Here is a 25756-nt window from a genome sequence, read left to right on the forward strand (position 1 = left end):
GAAAGTCGGTACTAATACAGCACCGGATCTGACTTAAGCGCTAGTAACCAGACCGAATGAAAAAGAACATTTCGGTGCCCGACTTTTATTGTTGTAATGCCCCCCTTTGCTTGTGTGACCTTCTTTTCCACGTTGAGAGGAGCCAGCTGAGGTTGCTCGGGATGCTGGTTCGGTTGCCTCCTGGACTCCTCCCTGGAAGTGGTGTTCCGTGCATGTCCTACCAGGAGGAGGCCCTGGGGATGACCAAGAACACCGCTGGAGAAACTTTTGCTGTTTCTCAATTTTCATTCTTGTATGTCCTTGTGATCCTGTGAAACGTCACCAGTCACAGCCCAAATGTTCAAATTGAAAGTATGAATAAAACAAGAACACACCAGATGATGTTTTCTTATGTCGTGTTGTACATTGTTGGGAAAATTGTACTTGAATTCACAAGACTGTACTCTGTGTTCTTCATAATAACAAACGGCCTATGTCTCTCAGCTGGCCTGTGAACATCTTTGGATCCCCCGGAGGAGCTGGACAAAGTGGTTGGGGAGAGGAGAAGTCTGGGTTTCCCTGCTAAAGTTATTGCCCCTTAACCTGGCAATAGCCAGATTGATATTGCGCTTCACTCAAGGGAGTTCTCCGGAATAATCCATCTAGGACTGCGGCACTGTAATTTGTTCGGGAAGGCGGGACATTCTTCGAGCTGATTAGACGATGCGCCATTGTTCACGTTTGTTTTGACCAATCACCGTCACGGATGAAAATGTCATCTTCGTTCTCGTTGAAGGGGTGGGGTGGGGGAAGAAGACAATTGTACCAGCTAGTAATGCATGAAGTGTCTCTCGTTGTTCAACATTCAACAAGGAAACGGTGAGTAATTCTGCAAGAACAGAATTAATTGCATCTATTCGTCCATGTTCGGTTTATTTGTTTGCCCTGGCTTCCTGGTTTCGTCACAGCTGCATGTCCCGCCCCCAAACACAATGTTGCTTTGTGATTGGTCCTTTGGATCGGTGGAAATCAACGGGCAAGATGTACTCTCTGGAGTTCGTGAACTCACAAATACCGCGAGAATTCGTGTTGGGAGAGAAAGGTTAGTTGATGGATGGATGAAATCGTTTTAAAGTCAAAGTTCTGCTTGACATGTTTGTTTTTCAAAAAGCTATTTTCTACATTTTTTGTCAGGATTGGAAGTTTGACAAAACTTGGCTATAATCTAATGAAAACTAAAACGGAAAAACGATAGAACGTAACAAAATAAATATTAGACTTTCTTGTTTCAGCAGAAAAATAGTGTATTTTTTTGTTTATAGAGCCATAGAACTCAATATTCTGTGAGTCTTGCAAGATCATGGAAAAACCAGTAAAACAGCTGGTATTGAAGGGGTAACTCCAATGAAAATGGCTGGCATTCAATGAGTTAAGAATACAACTGCACGTATGGGGTCAATTTTGGTGCCTGCGAACACCATGATGTTGAACCCTGGTTTTGTGTTGTCATTCTTTCACAAGGTGTGTGCTGACTTAGCCTTGCTCTCGCAAAATGAATTGTCGCGGTATTTGTGAGTTCACAAATTCCGGAAAATACATCTTGTACTGCTGCCGTTGATTTCCACCCATCTGAACCACCAGTGTTTGGGGCGGGCCGTACAACTGTGACAAAACCAGGAAGCCAGCGCTGACGCCAGGTCTAACAAACAAACCTAACATGGACGGATGGACGCTACAATTAATTAGCGAGAGGAGCTTCATGCAGTTCTGTTATGTTCGTGCTTTCCCCGCCGCCTTTGACAAGAATGAAGACTACATTTTCATTATTATTATTAGATGTAAGATATTTGCAAGCATCAAGAGCAGCTCATTCAACGCGATGCTGTTTCTAATTTTGGATTGGGTGCAATAACCAGAGGAGCTGTTGTGCTTCGTGTGCCCCGTCCCCACCACAGCATGACGACAGCAGCGTGGCTAAACAGAATACGCATGATTATGAATGAATTTAGCACAATGTTAACTACCGGGCAATATATCCTCCACACGATTCTTGGCTATGGTGTATTATTATTATTATTATTATTATTAATTCAATCTCTGGTGTAATAACCTTATTTATTGATTGATTGAATTATTTTTTATTTTATTATCTGTTCTTATTGCTGCTGGACATGTAAATTTCCCAGAGGGAGCAATCCCAAAGGGATCAATAAAGTCAAGTCTAAGTCTAAGTCTCGGTCCGCTTCCAAACACACTCGGTGCGCTTCGCGGTTGTTGGTGGAAAAACGCGCAAACTGAATTTTACCAAAGTAAACTGAAAAGTTCTCCAAAGGTTCTAGCGGTGGTAAAGCCCTTAATCTGGCTATTGCCAGAGTGCTGACTCCCATATACCGAGTTTGAATGTCATTATTCTGTACATCTGCATATGAAAAAAAATATGTGATCAAATTAGGGGTGCACAGATCCATCAGCCGGCCGATTAATCGGCCCCGATTTCCTTCATGTTCGGTGATCGGTGATTGGCCGATCCCTTAAAAATGAACCAATCTTTTCTACGAATCTCATCTCCCTTCTCAAGGTCTGAAAAAGTCAGCCACTGTCCTCTTCTGCTGAGATGACTTATCCATCCATCTTCTTGACCGCTTATTCCTCACAAGGGTCGCGGGGGATGCTGGCGCCTATCCCAGCTGGCTCTGGGCAGTAGGCGGGGGACACCCTGGACTGGTTGCCAGCCAATCGCAGGGCACACAGAGACGAACAACCATCGAGATGACTTATAGGATTTTCATTTTTATTTAAGAGAACAAATTCATGTGCAGTTAAAACAACCCATTTTTACTATTTTACCGATATTGTTCAATGTTTTCCAATAAAATAAGATTGGAACACTGAAGGTATACGCTGCTTGTTATGAAAAAAAAAAATCGGCTGAAATCGGGAACGGCAGGTCAGACTTTTAAAAGATTGGGGATCGGTGATCGGCCGGAAAATTGTGATCGGTGCACCTCTAGATCAAATGTTGGGGGTGGCTACAAAGGCTTTAGTTTCATGAGGAATGTGACCCAACACAGGCAAAAGTCTGACAAAACTGGTGAGATTTTATTATATTAAAATAATAGTAACAGAGCTTGTGTCATAGCATAGAAACAAGAACAGGAAATCGGTGATTGAGATGAGTGAAATTTGACTCATATTGTTGGTAAAGCTGAATGCTCGGTCCCTATTGAGGACACCGATCTCTGCTGGAGACACTTCGGTGACAGGAGAGGTTTGTCAATAAGTAGAGTTATTTTTCCAGTATTGATCATCCATTATAGACTGGAGAGATGCGATGACTTTATTTATTCAAGCTCCACAAGCAAATCTCCTTCACCAACCGTTTCGCCTGGCTTACAGTGGAGACGCTTTACCTGACGAGACAACCCATGGACAACATTAACGGTAAAAAGACTCCATTTGGACATTTATTTCATCCATTGGTGATTTAGCTATCATTGTAATAGTTACACTGACCTTTGCTTGTTTAACAGCAGTCATACTGTTCTGCATTTTCATGGCTTCTATCACACAGATTTCTTGGCCTTCTGCAACCTATGTGTCAACAGTAACAGAACATACGAAAATTATACGAGAACTGCATTGATACATTTATGAGCAGTGTTTCAAACTACCCAAATGATTACTACTTAGCATCGGGGAATAAGACAACCATTAATGCCGAGAACACATTACCTCACTTTCTACCTTTAAAGCCGGGAAAGCGAGATGTCATTTTGTGTTGTTTTGACCAATTGTTGGTCTCTTAGCCAATGAAATGCATCAGAATATTGGTTTGGTTTATTCATTTTTTCCTTTCGGACACATTACAGCTTACATCGATCACATCACATCAATTGCAACATTGACATCCGAAAGAAAGGATGACGGGTAGAAGCCGATGGCTTATTCGAGACCCGTCCCCATCGATCCATTACTAAAACACATCAGTCATATACATTGTTCAGAATAGACATTAATTCATATCGTTATCCATCCATCCCAGACACTGCTCGCTTAGTTCATCTTGAATGTCTGTGTGTAGATTGCGGCTAGTCCCAGTCATTTGGAACTGGTGAGTCGGTCCCCAGACGCCGCCAGCAGGCCCACCCCCCCAGGCGAGCAGCCAAGGCAAGCGCAATACTTCTCTTTCACCAGTTGCCTCTTCGCTCACCTCGGATCAGCTTTCACACGTTGTGGCTTCCAGAAGAAGAGATCGGCTTGCATTCGGCCCATTGCTTTCAAGTAATTTTGCCTCGATTCTGGTCAGCTCAGCACCACTGCTACTACTTGTAGTTGTTGATGAGCGCTACCAAGACCAGCTCACCCAGCAGATCAGCCCACGCCAGCCGCATTCCAGGAACCAGACCACCAACCCCCATTTTGCGTATTAACAGCAGATTCATTGTCGCCACAATACAGCTTTATCATGTAGCCTTGACTGTTACAACAAATGTCCAAACGGAATTCAAGACCGACAATATTTAGATTCAAACGGGAACAGCAAAACACGTTATCAATGCAGGTGTATAAACAAGAGTTAGCCTTAGCAATGTCAGCAAGTAATCATATACAAGTCCATTTTGGGTAATTAGTGATGTTGTGAGTTACTGTTGTTGTCTCTCAAGCGCCGCCAATTGTTCTGCTCTTTTCACGATTCATGTTTTTTGTTGACCAGAGTTTAGTTTGAATAAAAATTCGTCAGTCTTTTCTATAAGTCCATTCTTTCTCATTTGTCGTGCCTTTTTGGCAATGTCAGCATTTCGTTTGGTGAGATTTTCGTTGATGTAGACATGTTTCCCACGAAGCTTGTGACGGTCTCTCAGAAGAGAAATCTTTTTCTTTCTGTCAACAAACCTGATCAGAACTGCCGGTGGAAATATACATGAGTGGGTGATTTGAGTGGTCCTTGTAGCATGTCTTGGAATTTTATTCGAGATTCATGGCTAATGCAAATTCGTGGGAGTTATTAAATAAATGGCGCCGTGGGAGGACTTTGAATCAGTGTAACAGTGACATGTTAAGAAAAATGTTTGTAGACAATGTAGATGTTGAAAATTTCGACGACGTAACGGAATGGACAACGAATAATTACCACTCGATTCCCCGAGGTTATTACAACTGCGCTCCAGTTTTGAAGGTAAATATACCCACAGATGTGACAGTTGTTTGTTGATTTATTTTAATATATTGAAGGTTTATAATAATAAACTTGGGTTTATATGATGATCTTCTTTGATCACCTTCTTCTGGTTTGGAATCTCATTTTGCAGCTGTTGTACTTCATTCAGAATTTCCTGATTTTCCTTTCGGAATTTGTGAAACGAAGCAGCCTTTAGCTCATCTGCTCTTTTCCCACTAGGCATGTAGTAAAAAAAAACACACAATGGCGTTGCTATTATAATGGGCACCGTAGGGAGTGAGCGTGAACTCGCAGAGCGATAAAAGTTGTGTCCTTCCTCTATCCGAGTCAGGAAGCGAATGTAAAGAGCCGCTTGCCTTGGCCATAGCTGCAGTATATAATCTTACATAACATATACATACAGTGCACGTTTTACCTTATCACCGGGCTTAACAGTGACTGCAACCACTGTACCAGGCATTGGTGAACGCAGGATGCTGCTGGTGTCTTCAGGAACTTTTTCAGGCATGTAAGAGTTTAATTTTGCTGCCAACTTGGACAAAATGCGAATCTTAAACTGCAAAAAAATAAAAAAAGACAAAGGCAAAAATACTTTTTGAACGATCCATTCACAGCAACCATTTTGTTAGACAGTATCTTCAAGAGTTAATATTACAATGGTATAAAACAATAATGTGTTCCGGGCTTGTCCCACCGGTGGGAGGCCCCGAGGACGACCCAGGACACGCTGGAGAGATTATGTCTCTCGGCTGGCCTGGGAACGCCTTGGGATCCCTCCGGTGGTGCTGTTTGAAGTGGCTGGGGAAAGGGAAGTCTGGGTTTCCCTCCTAAAGCTGCTGCCCCCGCGACCCGACCTCGGATAAGCGGTATAAAATGGATGGATAAACAATAACTTAGCATAATCAGTGTATAGCTCGTATAGAAGCATAATATGTAATGTCCACTGAAAACATACATTCAGCTTAATCCAAATATTTACATTTGTAGAAATATGCACATGGATCGTTCTCATCACACAATTAAAATGAAAAATTGAAAACTATACTGTATGTATCTTAGAATTACCTTCATGGCTAATGACAGATGGCAATCAAAGCAGACACTTCGAGGGGTATAACTGAGTATCAGGCTAATCCTCAAATCATAACAATGTATTCCCGGCATGTGCTCCCACATAAACAAATCAATTTAATGTTTAAGATTAACACCAAAAGTTTATGATTCCCAAGACCGAGTAAAGTCCCGTCTTATTTTTATTTATTTTATTTTATTGTATTTTTTCAGTGACTAACAGCTGCTATCTCAACGAGATAAGTACTCATCTGGGATGTATGAGTCTGCGTATAGAATAGGACTGGACAATTATGTCTAAAATAATAATTATTTTGTGTAACGAATAACGGCCGGTGGTAACTTTTTCAACCTCCTCACAGATGAAGGAGTTTAATTTCTGTCCTGGACATGACACGGTGGGGCATTGGGGGGCACCAACAGTGTGTGCACTACCAACCCCCGACACCCCCCCCCCCCCCCCCCACAAGAAAAAATTAAAAGCCTTTTCAGAAACCTTATATTGCAACAGAACAATGAATTATATAATTATCTAATGTTATGTGTTTGCCATTTTTCTAATGTTGACTCCATGAAGTGTCATGAGAATGTTCCATTTGAGTGGCAGATTCTCCACTTAACTTTCATCTGCGTGCACGTTTTGACAGTTGTAAGATAGGTAACAGTTCTTTTAATGTGTTCAACTGTACGACATGGGATCCAAATTTTATCTGATTACTCTTTACCAAATTCCTCTCCAAGGCTAGTAAATTTCCGCCCTGGTCTCTGCGTAATCCGAGAAGTGGACCCCTGCTGAGGAGGTGACCGAGCCCACGACAAAAGGCAGGCTTCCTGCTTGTCTCATCCTCTTTCACTTGGCTCCTTCACACTGCTGGTTCCTCTCACCTGGTACTTAACAGTGACTGCAACCACTGTACCAGGCATCTGGCACGGCTGCTAGCAAAAGGGCTAGCACATGGCTAACGTGACCACCAGCACATGGCTCGCGTGACCATTACACGCAACGAACTCACGGAAGCCATCGCTCTGCGACAGGTGCAGCAAAATACGCTGTTTTTGTCCCTGCACAGGCTAAAACAGATGGTACGCTAAGGCCTCAACCAAAAGGGTCTCTTCCCAGCCAGCAGGTCGACCCTTGAGGCTCAGCTGCCCAGTCGGAAGAACTCTCTCATTATCTTCTTCTTCAAGAATGGGCTTGGCCGAACCTCCGATCCAAGGAAAGCTCGGCGCTTCTCGGGTCAACACTGAGACCATCTCTAAGTGCAACTTGGCAAACATTAACCAGATTATACAAATTGGTGCATCAATTGAGTTAAACAATTAGGTTAAATGTGGGTCCCACGTTGGTGTGACTAGGTAATCCACCACCTGTTAAAAAGAACCCCAGCCGTCATGACAAGTTTGCTCTATATTATTTATTCACGATGTTTACCTTGCTTTCTTGATAGTAGTTTTACATTGCTCAGCAGAGAACCACCGCCATTCTACGTCACTGAATGTGCTGCGACGTAAATAACAATGGCGGCGTAAGTCTAAATAAAGTTTCTACATAATATATTAAAATGGAAATTATTTTTGAAAAATTAATCTCATAGTTATGTTGATAACAACCAAATAAATAATATAGAGCAAACTTGTCATGACAGTCGGGGTTCCTTTGAAGATGTCTTGGAAGTATGAATGTTTTGAGATGTCTCAAGATATTTTGAGATGTTTTGGAAATATGAAGATTATCTTACTTCATACGTCTGAAGATGTATTTATATACCTAAAGATGTCTTCATATGCCTGAAGATGTCTGAATGTGTCTTTTATGGCAGTGGTCCCCAACCACTGGGCCATTTTGGACCGGGCCGCGGCGGGCAGCACAGTTGAAAGAATAAAAAAACACTTACTGTATTTCCAGTTAATTGATTAGCCGAGGCTTTTAAAAGGTTTTATTTTGAAAAGTGATCGGATTCTCTCTGTTTACGACGGCCATGTGGACTGCAATTACCGCATGCGTTGTGTGTCCGGAAACCTGCACTCGCCAGACCACAAGATTACGGGGGTTCACACTGGAGAGCTGAGTTCACATGATAACCGTGTATATTGAGAGTCCTATTTGTAAACAATAGCCACGCTTGCCTGTTGTCACATCAATATGCTTTTTGGACATTATTTTTGGGACTTCTACCATTGCTCTTATACCATGGGTAAGTAGGTTTTGTGTTTAAATAGTCTTATTTTGTCATGTTTAATTTATTCTGAGCTCATTTTTTGGCTTAAATGTCCCACTCATGTCATGGTATGTAGTTAGCTAGCGTCCCTCCCCCCAAAAAACGAGTTTGCAAACTGCTTTATTTAGAAATATACTGGATTTACCTTGATGCGAGACGCCAAAAACAGAACGCTTGAGGAAACCTTCCGCATCGCCGCATCTGTTTCGCGGCATCCAGACAGCCGCCATACGGAAAACGCACCTCGTCCGAACTGACCGATATTTCATGGACTTCTGTGGTGCCTGTTATGTTGGCGCATTTAAGGAGGGCGCTGCTCCTATAGTTACAAAATACCCCAGTTTTTATGTTGCCCGTATTATTCATAAGCATTACCATAGTGACATCACCATATTAAAGCGTTGTTGTTACCCTTGTTATTGTGTTTGTGCTGCTAGTCCAGGTACATAAAAATACAGAGTGGATTTGCGTTTGTTGTTGTTGATGCCATTTATTTATCAGCCGCTGAAACATCCTTGTTATGGTGTTTGTGCTGACTCCCCCCACCCCCGCTGGGTTGCCGGTCCGCGAAAGTTGTGGACTTGTATGAACCGGTCCGTGTTTGGGGACCACTGTTTTATGCTACACTACTTTACTGTTCCATTTTATATTTAACATTTTATTACTTTTGCCAGTTAATGTCTTTGGGGGGCGGTCCCGTCGCCATGGGCGGGCCTTGGGGGTCCGTGCCAGCCCTGTCAGTTAGCCGTGCCCGCCCTAGCAAGATGACTCACCAACTATTCGTCCTATCAGTCACGTAAACTTGCGCCTTCTGGTTCAAGTAAAGCATGGCGTGCCAGCCAACCACATACCTCCTTTCAAGTTTGGCTTTGATTGACAACTAAGGCTAGCCAATTACAATCCGGATCACAAGGGCTGGGGTGGGGTGGGGGGGATGACGCACGCTCTGCAGACGTGCCTTAGCCAAATCTACTTCCGGGTAGATAGTGCGCATTTGCCGGCTGGCGCTGGCATAAAGACTGAGCAGTGAGCACGTCGTGCGGCTTTAATGGGAGCCACCAAACGCCAAACCTTGATCCAGGATGACACAGTTGACATCATTGGGAATCCTGAGTCCACTGGTTACGTTTACAAGTGAGTGGCAAACTTTTATTTTAATTAGTCAAGCCACACAGCACAGATGAATTGTAGCAATACACAGTATGCTGTTAACAGACCCAAGCAGTCACACATACACAACAACTAAGAGCATAAAATTATTTATCACTAAAGCAGTTGCAGCACAATGTGAGTTGAATTCTCTTTTTTATTGCCAAGTTTGTTCATGTTGATGACTGTCACTAAGTTCTAATTAAAAAAAACCCTGCACTTTACACATCCTTTTGGATTGATATTCTGCTTAGTTTGTTACTGAACCCATATGTTGTTTCTGTATATCATCGACATAACTCAACCTTATTTCTAAATCACTTTAAAACATAAATTGCTGCATACAAAGTGCTGTGCATGGAATAGAAATTTGTCTTTTAGTAGACACAAGTGAAATAAAATAACACAAAATAAAATTAATTAGAGTAAATATAAGTAGATAAGTATACACGCAAATAAAATTAATACTAAAAAAGAAATCTGTATAAGTATAGAAATAAAATAACACAAAATACAGAAGCCACCATAAAAAAAGTAAAATGATGTGAAGTCTCATGCTGAGTCAAAGATCAAAGAATAGAGATGTCTGGCAAAAATGATATCCATATCGTACAGCCCTATTCCAACATGCAAATGAAGGCAAGTGCTAGCCAATTCCAGATAGAAGGGGCTGGGTTGCAGTCATTCATTCGGACATAGTTGTTTATAGAAGTGAAGAGTGGATTTGTTTCAAATGAACTTTTGAGTTGAATAAATGCAAAATGAATTACACATTTTTTTTCAGTTTGTCTTTTAGAGTTCAGATTTCCGCTTTTAAGTGACAGAAAATATTTCTGAGCACTTTTGCAGTTGTCACAATGCCGCTGTTCAACCTGATGAACATTAGATTTAGGTTGATGAAGTGTGCCCCCCCAAAAAAAGGTAATGCCCCCCCCACAATTTCTTTCTGGTGACGGGTCTGTTGGGGGGCATCATATGTGCTGCTCTCTCATGATACCATGTCTCAAAAGCCATCTTAAGATCTGCATGTCTTAAGATGCCTTGAAGACATTAACCGTCTTCAAGACACAAAAATCTGTTTGGGCGGCATCCCATGTGCTGCTGTGTCAAGGAATGGTGTCTTCAAACATTTGTCTTAAGACATCTTGATGTACCAAAATGCCTTGAGATGTCTTATCTTGATTATTAAGACATCTTAAGATATCTCGATGGCTGAGTATGTCGCATCTCAGGCAATTAATGTGTGTATTTATCATTTATTCAATCTATTTTATTATGTATTCAATATATCTTGTTTTTATATTCTTAGGTTTATTTACATTTTTACAATTCCAGTCCATACATTTTGTGATTTAAATTACATCTTTATTTTCTTTCCAATGTTTCACATCCACTAGATAATTTCCAGCCAATCCTGTAGCATGTTCGTTAGGCGACTTCGATATGATCTGACAGCCCAATCACATCTGGTACCGATACCGGGTTTGCTACAAGCAATATGGTGCATTCAGGGTACTTTCACATCGTAGAGAAGTTGTAAACGCACCACCGCGCTGTACTGCTCTGTTTTTATCGTTTTTCTTCGATTACTACATTTTACAGATCAGGAGAAGCCAAAATCGAAGCCACGATAAAAAGCCCCAGTAGGCTATAGAATGTCACATCACAAACAAATTCATACAAATAACCTTACCGATGTGCCCAGATACTGTAGAACTATGTGTCCTGAAGCATCTCGGGATAGACACTAGACCAAAATATGACATTATTGTGAACACAGATGTAATGAGAATCATTTAAAACAAAAGTGCACAAATAGCATGTTTTGTTCATTACCTGTAACAGTCTGTGCTTACTATTGATAGTGAGCGGTAGCAGTGGGGAAGCCAAGTTCCACTGTCCATGGACATCCACCCGTTCTCCATCCACGTGTACCTATGGAGAGAAAATTCACTCTGAAGTTACACAAGCGCTCCAATGGTGCTTACAAGCGCATTCTGTAAATACACAAAATTCCTCAAGTTGTATATCATTAATTGTTAATGTATATCATTGGGCTTAGTAGTAGCATAGTCGTCTCCCATCTGTGAGGTTGTGGGTTCAATCCTCACCACTGGTGACCATGTCGAAGTGTCCTTGAGCAAGACACTGATTTGCTCCCAGTAGACCTGGCAGCGCCTTGCATGGCTGCAGCCGACCACTGGTGTGTGACTAATGGCGCACGTGTGTATGGGTGGATGCGGAGGCTTAAATTGTAAAGCACTTTGGGCATTATATGGTGTAGTTTAAATGCGCTATATAAAAAGCAGTCCATCATCTTCGATAATTGGTGAGCATTCATGTTTTGAAAAAGTAGTGCATCTGGAGAGTATTCTATTCATAGTGCTTCACTTCCTATCTTGTTCCTTTGTCAAAAATTGAGTAATTAGACCCGCACCCTTGAAATTCAAACCGGTTGTATGTAAACCGGAGTACCGTTCGTACCGAGGTAGCATATCTGGTGTCTTTTGTGTTGTAAACCCCGGAACCATGACCAAGCTCACCCATACAGTGAAGCGTGGTAGTGGCAGCATCATCATAGTTCCGATCCAATTTTCTCTCAACTTCAAGATGGTTTGCGTTTCTCCCTTACACGGCTTTCTGGTCTTCATGGTTGCTTAATAGCAAATGCAGTTTTCAGAGGTGAAACCCAACGCCAAAAACAAGAACTATCTAATGTTTAATTAAGCAATCTATGTAAAAGGCAACACCAGAGCCACTAGAAAACACCCAACAGTCACACTTTGCTCACTTGAGAAGTGGATGGCTTCAAACAAAAGATGTACTGTCCTGAGTTGTTTAACAAATCTAAATGTAAATGGAAAAATGCCATGGAATAAAAACTCGCAGAATTACCTAGTTACGAGTGGCGGCGTGAGAGAGAGGCTAACAACAGAAGTTTGATACACTGCCGAACTTCATTTATATACATGTAAGGCTGTGTTGTCCAAACTACGGCCTGGGGGCCATTTGTTGCCCACCGTCTATTCTTCAGTGGCCCGCGACATATGCTAAAAATGGCATTTGACTCAGTTCAAATAAAATAAACAAAACAAAAATGTTTGGAGATGGTCAAAGTAAGAAGGGAGGGTGTCGAAAAACAGGTGCCATTAAAGGTTATTTTAGTAAACTAATGAAAAAACTAAAACTAAAATTCAAAAAACAATATTGTTACCGAAATAAAATAAAAATGCTTTTTAAAAAACGAAAACTAACTGAAACTATATTTTATGTGTACAAAACTAACTAAAACTAACTATAATTATAGCAAACGTCCTTCGTTTTAGTCTTTGGTAATTAATTTAATGCATGAGCCTTTGGGGATGATTTGAAATGTGATTTTTAGTAGATTTATTTTGATATAAACCGGAATAATGACGTTTGAAGTATGTCAATACTGAAACTAACAAACTAAACTAAAACTAAGCATTTTTTTAACCCCACTGCCATATTACAAAGAAATTGGTTTATACATTATGTGGCCCTTGCGTCCTTCTGATTTTCTGTATGTGGCCCTCAAATAAAAAAGTAAAATAAAAGTAGTACAGTCAAACCTCGGTTTTCGAACGCTTCTGTTCTCAACCAAATCGGTTTTCAACCAGAAAATTCGAGAATTTTATGTCTCAGAACTCGTCCAAAAATTCGTCTCTCAACCAAACTGAAAAAAGCCGAGCGTACCTGAACGTGACTCACTCGGGAGAAAAAGCCGAGCGTACCTGAACGCGACTCACTCGGGAGAAAAAGCCGAGCGTACCTGAACGCGACTCACTCGGGAGAAAAAGCCGAGCGTACCTAAACGCGACTCACTCGGGAGCCGAGCTAACTCGAATGCCCAGGATGCTTCCTCTGTAGCATATTCGTGTTCAGTTCGTTTGGAGCAGACCTGTTCATTGTTATTTACGCAAATCTTTTTTTTAGTTTTGCTTCGTGTATTAGCCCCTAATCATGGGTCCAAAGAAAGCAAGTGCAAGTGGTAAAGCTGGTGAAGAAAAGAGAGAAGTAGTGCGCAGAACTATTGAATTTAAAAAATAAATGTTTGCATTTTGCTTTGTTTTTTTCATCATTTTAGATAGGATATCTAAATAAAACTGTATATTTCTACCCTTCTCTATTTATGGTATACAGTACAGTTTATGGTGCAAAATAGTAAAAAAAAAAAAAAAAAAAATTGGAAAAAGTTTTTTTTTTAGGACTATTATGTATATATTATTCCATATTTTCTCTTTTATTACATAGATTTAATTGTAAAAGCATTTTACTCAGTGTTGTGCTATCTGTTTGGAGCTGCTGCATGTTTATTCAACATCTGGAATGGACATCTGGAATGTGGGAATGAAGAACTTCACACCTGGACAATAGACAGCCTTCAAGGATTAGTGGTCGTAAAAGTTTTATGGTTGAAGGATGTCTCCTGTGTTTATTTTGTGATGCCACAACGCTGCTATTTCTCCGCCTCCTTTTGTGACTATTTGTTAGCGAACTCCATGAAAAGACAAAAAATGTGAATGTGTGTCAGAGTGGGCCAGAGGATTGTGACCAGCACACATCTCTCGCTCATTTCTCCTTGTACAAGTAAAGGCCTTGTTTTCTCATTTTAATGTCTGTCTCCTCATTTGTGCAGTTTAAAAATGTCATAGATGGTGTTTAAACCTGACAACCGAGGTTTGACTGTAAAAGTAAAGTAAAATAAAAAAAGTGGACAACTCTGATGTAAAAAAAAAAAAAAAAAAAAAAAAAAACTAAATTGGAGCAATAATGCAACAACTGACTCAGCTTTCCATCAGTTCACGTTCCACGAGATCATTTCATTATTATTGTACGTAATTTCAAACAAAATTGCAACACGCACAGGATACCTTAAATGTATCACAGATCACAGACAGGTAAAATAAGTTTTACTCACCGTACACATGTCTCCGGATTTATTAACTTCCACTTCATGCCATCGCTCTCCCAGCTGTGCACATAACTCCCAGCAACTACTCTCTACAGGTATTGAGGGTATCCTGCAATGAAAACACACAACACCGATTACATTTTAAGCCTGACTAAAACCATCTTAGATGGTATTCGCCAGTTCAAAATGATTTACTACAGTATAGTCAAGTCATCTTGGCGGTGGAGCTGAGGACGCTAACGTCGCCGCTAAGCGCGGTGGTGTGCGCGGGGCGTGGAGATGGAGTTTCGGCGCTTGGAGGAGAGGCAGTTTGGATGGGACTGGAAGATTGGACCATTCCCATCACAAACGCAGCAGCTGCTTGTTTATGAGCTAGCTTGTAGCAAACGTGTGTGACGTCATGCATGTTGAGATCACGTCTCTGATCAACTGCTGAAAGGAGACTGATTAAAATTTGATCTGAGAGTAATTCTAAGATTAATGTTTGAGCGAGTGTTTAATAATAATAATAGATTTGACCTATAATGCACTTTACATTGATAAAATAAATCTCAATGTGCACAGTAAAGGCACAATAAGAGCAATGGAAGCATACAGTAAATACAACTAAACTACTAACTAGTGTTGTTCCGATACCGATACTGTTATCGGCAGAGGTGCCGATACTGCATTAAAACAGTGGTATCGGTATCGGTGATTACTCACAAGTAACATGCCGATACCATTAATTCCAACGCTAATATAGGATTTTGGATGCAGCATCTTGTGTCTTGCTGGTGCACGACATTCACTGATATGTGACATGTTCACTGCATGCCGATCTAAAATATCCTATTGGCCCTTGAATGCTCTGAACCAATAGCAGGACAGCTTTTTCATGTTGAGGGAAAAAAAACAACTTAAGTATCGGTATGGTATCGGTATCGGCCGATACTGCAAAGCTGGGTATCGGTATTGGTATTGGGAGCCAAAAAAACGGTATCGGAACAACACTACTAACTAAAATAATGTTGAGAACCACTTCTCTGCTTCACTGATTATCCATCCATCCATCCATTTTCTTGACTGCTTATTCCTCACAAGGGTCACGGGGGATGCTGGCGCCTATCTCAGCTGGCTCTGGGCAGTAGGCGGGGGGGACACCCTGGACTGGTTGCCAGCCAATCGCAGGGCACACAGAGACGAACAACCTTCCACACTCACAAGCACACCTAGGGACAATTCGGAGCACCCAATTAATCTGCCATGCATGTCCATGGAATGTGGGAGGAGACCGGAGTACCCGGAGAAGACCCACGCGTGCACGGGGAGAACATGCAAACTCCACCCAAGAAGGCCGGAGCCTGGACTTCACGGATTAGTATTGCTTATTTTGGGGCTTGTTTATTCTTATCTTTTATTGAAAACAGTAGTAGTCAATTTCACACACATACAGTCCTCTTAAGCAACAAACACCAGAGCACTTGCTTCCTTCAGTCGTCAGCAAAACAGGCGTCCGTCTGTGAATAATTGTCCACCAGTTGTTGTTGTGTTGTTGTTGTTTTTTTAAGTTTCTCGCCATTCACCATTTGCCAGAAAAACGAGGGTCCGGACAGCCCATCACCTCCGACGAACTGCCCACGAACTGTTCCAATACCGATACTGGTATCGGCAGAGGTGCCGATAATACATTAAAACAGCGGTATCGGTATCGGTTAATTCCAACACTAATATAATATTTTGGATGCAGAATCTTGTGTCTTGCTCGTGCACAACATTCACTGATATGTGACATGTTCACTGCAGGCCGATCTAAGATATAGTATTGGCCCTTGAATGCTCTGAACTAATGGCAGGACAGCTTTTTGTTGATGTTGATGTTGAGGGGAAAAAACCTTAGGTATCGCTATGGTATCGGTATCGGCCGATACTGCAAAGCTGGGAATCGGAATCGGTATGGGGGCCAAAAAACAGTATCGGAACAACACTATACAGCACAGGTCAAAGGTTTGGACACACTTTCTTATTCAATGCATTTGCTTTATTCTCATGACTGGTTACTTTGTAGATTATCACTGAAGGCATCAAAAATATGTATGAACTGATGTGGAGTTATGCGCTTAACAAAAAAAAAAAAAGGTGAAATTACTGAAAACATGTTTAATATTATAAATTCTTCAAAATAGCCGTCCTTTGCTCTGGTTACTTTTTTGCATACTTTTGGCATTCTTATCTCTGGGAACTCCTAAAAGACTTTTGAAAAACTCTTTCAGGTAGCTATCTTATGAAGCTCATCAAGAGAATGCCAAGAATGTGCGAAAAAGTTTTCAGAGAAAAGGGTGGCTATTTATTGATGTATTTATTGTATTATTTTAACCTTTTTTACATAACTCCAAATGTGTTCAATTGTTGTCATAGTTTTGATTCCTTCGGTGAGAATCTACAACATACATAGTCATGAAAATAAAGAAAATGTATTGAATGAGAAGGTGTGTCCAAACTTTTGGCCTGTACTGTATTTTTGTAAGTCGGCTTAAAACCACACCATGTCATCTGTAGCAATAATTTGGTCGTCTTTTTGATGAATTAATAATTTAGGAAGGTACGGAGGTAAAATGTAGTTACCGCAGTAACCTCTTAGGGGCACGTTTGCTTTGGTTCACAGGAGCAAACAACGACAAAATCCTTTCTTTATCAGTCATTCATCTAAAGTCACTACACTCAATATTCAGTGGTTCGTTGTACTAGCAAAAGAAAAACGATGGGGAAGTAGGAAGCTTGCAGGAAGGGTAAGAGTAAGAGGAAGAGGACGAGAGGGGGCTCGCCTCATTGTTTTAAAGTCTCTGGGCGGGGCTAATAGTGGGTGGTGGCACCAAACCCTTCTATTCGCTCAACGCAGACTTTAAAAAGCAAATTATTACAAGGATTAATAGTTAGACATTAAATTTAAGTCAGGCTGGCAAGTCAGTTTTCCCAAAAACCAACGTTTATCACACATTACGATTAACGCATCATAAACTAATTTTTCAAGGTAGTTCCTACTTGTCTAATCTGACTAACTGCAAGATATTGATTACATTTAACCTACATCGAACCTTTCCCATCGGAACTACATTTCCCATCGCGAGATGCTGTGACTATCGCGTGACCGGTAGCGAGACTGGGAAAATCTAACATGGCGGCGCTCTGCTGCTAAAATAGAATTAGCTTTATATTTCTAATTAAACCCGAATTTAATGATTAGATAAATTCGATTTTTTTCTTTTCTAAGAAAGATCGGAAATATTATCCAGTGTGGACGACCTCGAACGTTTTATTGACGATTATTTTTATAGCTGCGCGATGGATGATCTGGCGGCTAGTCGGGATAATCCTTCGAAAAAAAAAAGGAAAAATGACTCGTCAACAGACACGGACGATTTAGCAACCGCCGACGTATCGGTGAGTATGCTGGATTCCATAAATAAAAAACTTGACGTCCTCTGTCTTCTCCGCGAGGACGTCAAAGAATTAAAGGCAAGTTTGGAATTCGTTAGCCAACAGGTAAGCGATCTCCAATGCGATAACTCCGAGCTACGCTCCTCTCTCGTCGCTGTCACAGCCGAGTTGGAGACGATTAAAAAGGAAAATAAAATGCTAAAGGAAACGGTCTTAGATGTTCAATCCCGTAGTATGCGGGAAAATCTAATATTCTCAGGTATATCCGAAAATTCTCCAGATAATCCAGAGAGTGAGATAAAAAAATTCATGACATCATCGCTAAAGATCCCACAGGAGACGGTAAATAATATCTCTTTTCACCGTGTACACCGGCTCGGAGCTCGTAAGGGCAATAAGCCCCGTCCTATTATTGCTAAGTTTGAACATTTTAAACATAAAGAATTGGTAAAAAGTAAAGGACGGGAGCTCAAAGGGACATCTTTCGGGATGAATGATCAATTCCCAAGAGAGATAAACGAGCGGCGAAAAGTACTGTTTCCTATAATGAAACAAAATAGACAGCAGGGTAAACGGACTTCGATGGTCGTTGATAAATTATATATCGACGGCCAGCTATTCCGAAACCCAACCTCGACCCCTTGGCTGTTCTAACTGACAATTGGTAGAGCCGAGCATTGTGTGATTATTTGACGTATGTATATGTATATGTATGTGTATGTATATGTGTATATATGTATATATATGTATATGTATATGTATGTATATGTATGGATAATGGGTTACAAAATAGAATATGAATTTATATTATGCATAGGCTATATAGTAATAATAATAATAATAATAATAATAATATAAAAATATATTCTTAAAAAAAATAAATTAATAATAATAATAATAATCTCGCTTAGGTCACCATTTACTGGTGTATTGTTATGTTGAATCCCCCACAGATTTCCTTCACACTCACTTCCCCCCACGTTTCTTCACTATTATACTTATCTACTTGCTATCTCTCTCTTTATATAAATTATATAAATTGCCTAATTACTCTTTTGCTATCCTACAATATGTTAATATTAATAAGCAGCTTATATAGATGTATACATAAGACTGAGTCTATATTGCTTGTATGCAGAAATTAGTTCTGGTCTCCTGGAATGTGTGTGGCGCTCGCTCCCAGGCAAAAAGAATAAAAATTTTAGACCATCTCTCAAAATTTAAGGCAGATATTTGTCTCCTACAAGAAACCCACTTACAAAAATCAGAAGAAAAATTATTTATAGATAAAAATTTTAGTCAAGTTTACTCTGCCTCCTATAATAGTAGACAAAGAGGTGTCTCTATACTTATACATAAGAATTTATTCTTTACTCTAAATAATATAGTAACAGATTTAGAGGGCCGATATATTATTATCCAGGTAACTATATTTAATAAAGTATATACAATTGGTAATTTATATGCCCCAAATAATGATGACCCTGATTTTTTCCATGAATTTTTCTCTCGGTTACTCGATTTAGCAACAAATTCTACTATTATTATTGGAGGTGATTTTAACACGGTCTTGAACCCGTTAATAGATCGTTCTAATAATACGATATATACAAGGCGATTACGATCCGCTAAAGTAATAGATGAATATATGGAGGATTTTGGCCTCAGCGATGGCTGGAGACTTCAAAACCCAACTAAGAAGGAATTTACTTTCTTCTCTGCTGTGCACCGATCATTCTCAAGAATTGATTTTTTCCTTACAAATAATTCTATTGTTGATAAAACTGCTATAAAAATACATTCTATAATTATAAGTGATCATGCACCAGTCTCCCTCACTCTACAAATTGACTCTACCTTTAAACCTCCCCCGATATGGCGTTTTAACATCTCATTACTGAAAGACGTAGAGTTTGATAAAATTATTAGAAGGGAGTGGGCAGATTTTTTGGAAATAAATGACTCTCCAAATATATCTCCATCTCTTCTCTGGGAAGCAGGGAAAGCGGTAATTAGAGGGAAAATTATATCATATTCAACTTATAAAAAGAAACAGGATCAAAAATTAGAAAAATACCTGGAAGATAAAATTAAACAACTAACGGATGAATATGTATTAAACCCAAATAATCAAATATGGATAGAACTACAGAATATAAAAATACAGTTAGATAACATGTTATCTAAAAAGACAGAGTTTATAATACAACAGTTGAGATATAATAATTTTGAACATAATAATAAATCAGGTAAATTCCTGGCAAATCAACTTCAACGGAATCGGGAAAAATCTCTTATAACGGCTATTAAAGATATAAATGGTGAATGCACACAATCACCAGAAGAAATTAACCATATTTTTTATAACTATTATCGAAATCTATACACAGAAATTAATAGACCTAACCCTGAATATATTGAGGAATTCCTAAACAGCTTAAATATACCTCAGTTATCTATTGAACATAAAGATATTCTCGATACCCCGCTTACTATAGATGAGTTGTATCGTGCTTTAGACAGTATGCCTAATGGCAGAGCACCTGGTCCAGACGGCTTTCCGGCTATATTTTTTAAACATTTCTGGTTAATGTTTGCTCCATTATTTCTAAGAGTAGTAACTGAAATTAAAAGTAAAGGTGATATACGTCAAGATATGAATATAGCAGCAATTAAACTTTTATTAAAGCCAGAAAAAGACCCTACCCTCCCGTCAAGTTACCGACCGATATCACTAATTAATACCGATATTAAAATTATCGCTAAGGCCTTGGCATCTCGATTAGAGACGGTAATCTCGACAATTATTCATAGTGATCAAACAGGTTTTATTAAAGGTCGTCATTCTACTAATAATATTAGGAGACTCTTTAACTTGATTAGTATGTCACAGCGGTATGATAAAAAGGCAGTTGTTATTTCGCTGGATGCAGAAAAAGCATTCGATAAAGTTAACTGGTCCTTCCTCTTTGCTGTCTTAAATAAATTCGGCTTCGGGGAGTCATTCATTCAATGGGTCTCAATATTATATGATTCTCCTAAAGCTACAGTTACTACTAATGGGATTACATCACAGAGTTTTACTTTACAAAGGGGAACAAGACAAGGGTGCCCAATTTCTCCTTTATTATTTGCTATATTTATTGAGCCGCTTGCATTAGCTATACGTCAGGATAGACGGATCCAAGGAATCCACTCCGGGACAATAGAACATAAAATTAATCTATATGCCGATGATATATTACTCTATTTAGAAGAACCTGCTATCTCGCTAGGGGAAGCATTTAAATTAATAACTAAATTCTCTCACTTATCAGATTACTCTATTAACTGGACAAAATCAACATTATTACCTATTACAGAAAATTCATGGAATCCTACAAGTCAGGATCCACACTACTCCTTTCCTACAGGTAATTTAAAATACTTAGGTGTTAAAATTTCACCTAAGTTAACTGAATTAACTTCTTTAAATTTTTCACCATTATTGGATAGTATCCGTAGTGACCTGGAGCGCTGGAATAATCTTCCGATCTCTTTAATAGGACGGATAGCTACTATAAAAATGAAAGTTTTACCAAAGATTAATTATTTATTTTCAATGATTCCATTTAAACCTACGTCTAACTGGTTCCAATCGCTAGACTCTGCTATCATAAAATTCTATTGGAATAAAAAAAAAGCCAAAATTAGTCTATCTACTCTTCAGGAAAGTAAATCTAAAGGAGGTTTAGAGGCACCAAACTTTATGTACTATTATTTAGCTAATCAACTACAATATCTTGTGCTATGGACACAACCCAACAGAGATACTAACTGTTGGTTGGAATTGGAGCAGAAGGATTGTAATAATCTTAGACTGTCAGATTTACTCTTTATTACAAAATCAATAAGACGACATAATTGTTTTAAAAACCCAATGATAGCCGCCACCCTGACTGCCTGGTGGAAGGCATTAGAAATTACAAACTCCCAATTGGCGCCCTGTGGGCTCTCTCCCATTTGGCATAACCCCGACTTTCAACTTAATAATCAGTCGTTCCATTTAAGCCTATGGGAGCAGAAAGGAATTACACACCTTCATCATCTTTTCTCAGATAATAAGTTTATATCGTATACAAACTTGGTCCAGAAATATGAAATAAAAAAGGGAAATTTCTTACATTATCTGCAAGTTAAAAATATGGTTAAGAAACAAATCCCAACACTTCAGGATACGCTCCAACTGCCTGTCTTAGCTAAAGATATTATAAAGCTTTCTCCAACAACAATAAAGAAAATATCAAAAATATATAAGTTATTTTTATACACAAATAAAACGTATTTACCGACTTTAAAATGGGAAAAAGACTTGTCTATAGTTCCGGAACCAGACTTTTGGACCCAAATCTGTGAAAATGTATTTAAAATGACCAAACAGACAAATTTGCAACTTATCCAATATAAGATACTTCATAGAACATATATTACACAATATATGATGAAAAAAATGGGACTCTCTGACTCCGACATTTGTCTCCAGTGCTCACAAAACACTGCCGATACTTATCTTCATGCTTTATGGTCATGTACTCCAGTGCTGCATTTCTGGACTAAAATCTTGGAAAAGCTCGCTGATATATTAAACTGTAGGCTTCCTTTATCTCCAAGATTGTGTTTACTAGGTGACTTAACAATAACTGAGCTACCATGTAAACAATCTCAATCTATATTTATAGCCCTTACTATTGTTAAAAAAATAATCCTTGTCAATTGGAAAAATAAACAATCTCTAAATATCGACCACTGGTTAAACTTACTAATAAATTATATCTCAATGGAAAAAATCTCTGCCTTAAATAAAAATCAAGTATCAAGATTTAAACAAATATGGTCTATGTACATAGAATATTTTAATCTCAATTTGGCAACTTAATCCTGCCAAGATTCTGCCTGTTAACGAGAGCCACCACATCGTTACAACTTCTGTTTTCGCTGCTTCTGTATTTGGTATTTTGTATCTGATTGTTTTTATTTTTATATAGTCAGGAACCTAGTTGCTGCTAGTGGGCTCGAGCATACCACACTATACGACACTATACTCAATAACTCCTTAAGATCTATTTCTAGTGGGCACTAAGCATCAACACTTGGTGTTACTGCATGCTAATTAGTCAATTTTCTTGACGCCGTCCCCTGTGGTCGGGCGGGGGTGGTTCTGCCCCCCCCCCCCCGTTGTCTGCTCGGTGGCGGTTGCGTCTTGGCCGCTCCCTGGGCCCCCTGTGGGGTGCGGTGTTGGGGTGCTTCCCCTGGTGCCCGGGGCGGTGCCGTCCCGGCGCGGTCCGCTGCTCCGTGCCCGGCGGCGCGGTTCGGGGTGGGTGGGCCTCCGGTGTGCCCCGTGGTTCCCTCTCCCCTCCCCCTTCCTCCCCCCCGTCGCCCCTCCCTCCTCGCCTCCTCCCGCCCATCCTCCTCTGCCTCCCGGTCCCTTTTCCCTTGTCGCCCTCCCTCCTCCTCCCCCCCCCGCCTCCTGCCCTGCAGCCGCCCTTTCGCCTTCTTGTCGTCTTCTCCCCGCCCCCCCCCCCCCTTCCCTGTCTGCCCTGCGGCCCCTCCCCCTCCCTCTCCCTGGGCCTGGGGCTCCCTCCCCGGCCCGGGCGTCGGGCTCCGGGGGCCGGGCGAGGGTTTGGGGCCTGCCCCACTCCGGTATAACTCCTGGCGCCCCGGGCGGGCTCCGGTGGCCGGTGGGCTGTCCGGTAGCCCTGCTGCGCTGGCTGTCCGCCCATTGTGGTGCCGGGTGGATGAGGTGGGGGGCGGGTGGGGGTGGGGGTGCTGGGGGGCGGGCGTGCCACCTACACCCGCCGGGTTGGGTGAGGCCCCGCTGGTCGCTCCTCTTACTCACTTCACTAGCTTGCACTATACACTTTGTAAATATACACATAGGGCACACAACACATTTCTTGGTGGGGTGGGGAAGGGTGGAAACACCGTCTTCACCCTTCAACTCCCCTCCAATTTTAATGCACCTCACGTCCAAAGGGAGGGGTGAGTTGGGGCGGGGAGTTATCAGAGGGGATGGACTGCAGTGCCTGGCAGCGCTGTGGTCCCCCCCATTTGTGTCCCTGCCCCACCACTTTGTCCCTCCATTCCCTTTTTTAATGCACCACACATATACATATTAATTTTTTTGGGGGGGATACGGGTGTGTCGGAGTAGGGGAAATTTTTTCCCTCTGCTCTGACTCACCTGCTCCCAATTTTAATGCACCACACGCACACACTTGTATATACACTGGGTGGGGCCACATTCACGGTGTAAGTGTAGAGCTCGCCAGTCGGCGAGCTGGCGGACTCAGTAACAGGGTTAGGTGTCACTAGTACTCTGACGTGACGACCGGGGCCTCTCCCCACCGGGCTCGGTGTTCTGGTGTTCCGCCTTCTCCCCTGGTGCTTCCTCCTCTGCTTCCCCCCTCCCGCCGCTGTGCAAATCTCGCGCGGCTGGAGGTGGGTTGGGCACATCTTCCCTCTCTGCGCTGCTGCCCGGTGCCGGTTTCCGGGGGGGGGAGGGGGGGTTCTCGCGGGGGGCCGGGTTCGCGGGGGGGGTGGCGGCCATCGGGGGGGGGGGGGGGGGCGGCTTGTTTGGGGGGGGTCGGGGTGTGTTCGGGGGTTTGGGGGTCGGGGGTGGTGGGGCCTGGGTCGTGGTGGATGGCGGGTTTGGGTGGGGTGCGGGGGGGTCGTGGGGGGATGGGGGCTGGGGACAGGTGGGGCGCTGTGGGGGCCCGCTGGGCCTCGTTCTGCGGCCTTGGGCTCGGGGGTGTGGGCCGGGGCTGGGGCGGGGGTGTTCCGGGTGTCTGGGTCGGCTCGCCGACCGGTGTCCGCTCGGGTGGCTTGGGGGTGGCCTTGGTGCTGCCGCGGCCTGGGGATTCCGGGGGGGGGGGGGGGGGTGCTCGCTTTGCTGGACCACGGTTGACGGCTTCTTTCTTTGGTGGTGGTCCTTATGCATGCCAGATCCGTCGCACCAGCATCTACTGAAACTCAACAGAAGTACCCTCTCCCTCCCACAGCCCCTTGAATCAGTTGGTGCTGGTGTCTGTGGTTCTCACTTTGCTTTATCTATCCTTCCCTCCTTCCTCTCTTTAGTTTTTCCTCTGGTCACTTGAGATCTTAATTTATTAGAAGTATGAGGTTTCTGGGGTTGGCATAAGACTCTGGTTTTGTAACCACGCAGGAGGGGTCTTGTTGGTGCTGGACTTCACTTTGATGGATTGGATGTACTGGCTTCTATGGATCTCACTCTGCCTTTTCGATCCTTCCCTCCTTCCTCTCTTTAGTTTTTCCTCTGGGCTCTTGAGATCTCGCTAAATTTGCTGGAATTTAGAGGCTTCCGGGGTTGGCGTAAGACTTTGATTTTGTAATCATGGGGAAGGCAGGAAGTGTTTGGTCGGTGCTGGATTTCACTTTGATTTACCTTTCTTTTCTCTTTATTTCTTTTTTTTCTGACCTTTTCTCTGGTCTCCTGACCATTTAAACCTCACGACTCTGGCAAGATTCTGAAGTACCTGGTTAAGGCGAAGGGTAATGGGATATTTATAAGGTTTTAGGTGAATGAATGAGTATAAATTTATACGTATTTGCACGCACGCACACGCACGCACGCGCGCAAACGCACGCAAACGCACGCACGCAAACGCACGCACGCAAACGCACGCACACATACACACACACAAAAAAAAAAAAAGAAAAAAAAAAAAAAAAAGAGCAATGATGACAAGACGTTGAATCGGTAAGACTACCGAATGAACAATTCTGAGCTCTTTAAAAAAAAAAGATATAG

General features: G+C 41.6%; 1 protein-coding gene across 1 annotated transcript in view; it reads right to left on the reverse strand.

Moving 5' to 3' along the window:
• Window positions 1–3057: 3057 nt before the first annotated feature.
• Window positions 3058–25756, reverse strand: part of pcca (propionyl-CoA carboxylase subunit alpha) — a 144881-nt gene continuing 122182 nt past the window's right edge. The window contains exons 18-23 of the mRNA XM_077495230.1: window positions 14540–14642; window positions 11434–11532; window positions 11291–11344; window positions 5574–5714; window positions 3493–3570; window positions 3058–3389 (exon numbers count right to left, since the gene is read on the reverse strand). Of these exons, the coding sequence (XP_077351356.1) occupies window positions 3321–3389; window positions 3493–3570; window positions 5574–5714; window positions 11291–11344; window positions 11434–11532; window positions 14540–14642 (544 nt within the window). The 3' untranslated portion in view covers window positions 3058–3320. The remainder of the gene's footprint in view (window positions 3390–3492; window positions 3571–5573; window positions 5715–11290; window positions 11345–11433; window positions 11533–14539; window positions 14643–25756) is intronic.

This window comes from Festucalex cinctus, chromosome 14 (assembly GCF_051991245.1).
Source record: "Festucalex cinctus isolate MCC-2025b chromosome 14, RoL_Fcin_1.0, whole genome shotgun sequence".
Classification (NCBI taxonomy): domain Eukaryota; kingdom Metazoa; phylum Chordata; class Actinopteri; order Syngnathiformes; family Syngnathidae; genus Festucalex; species Festucalex cinctus.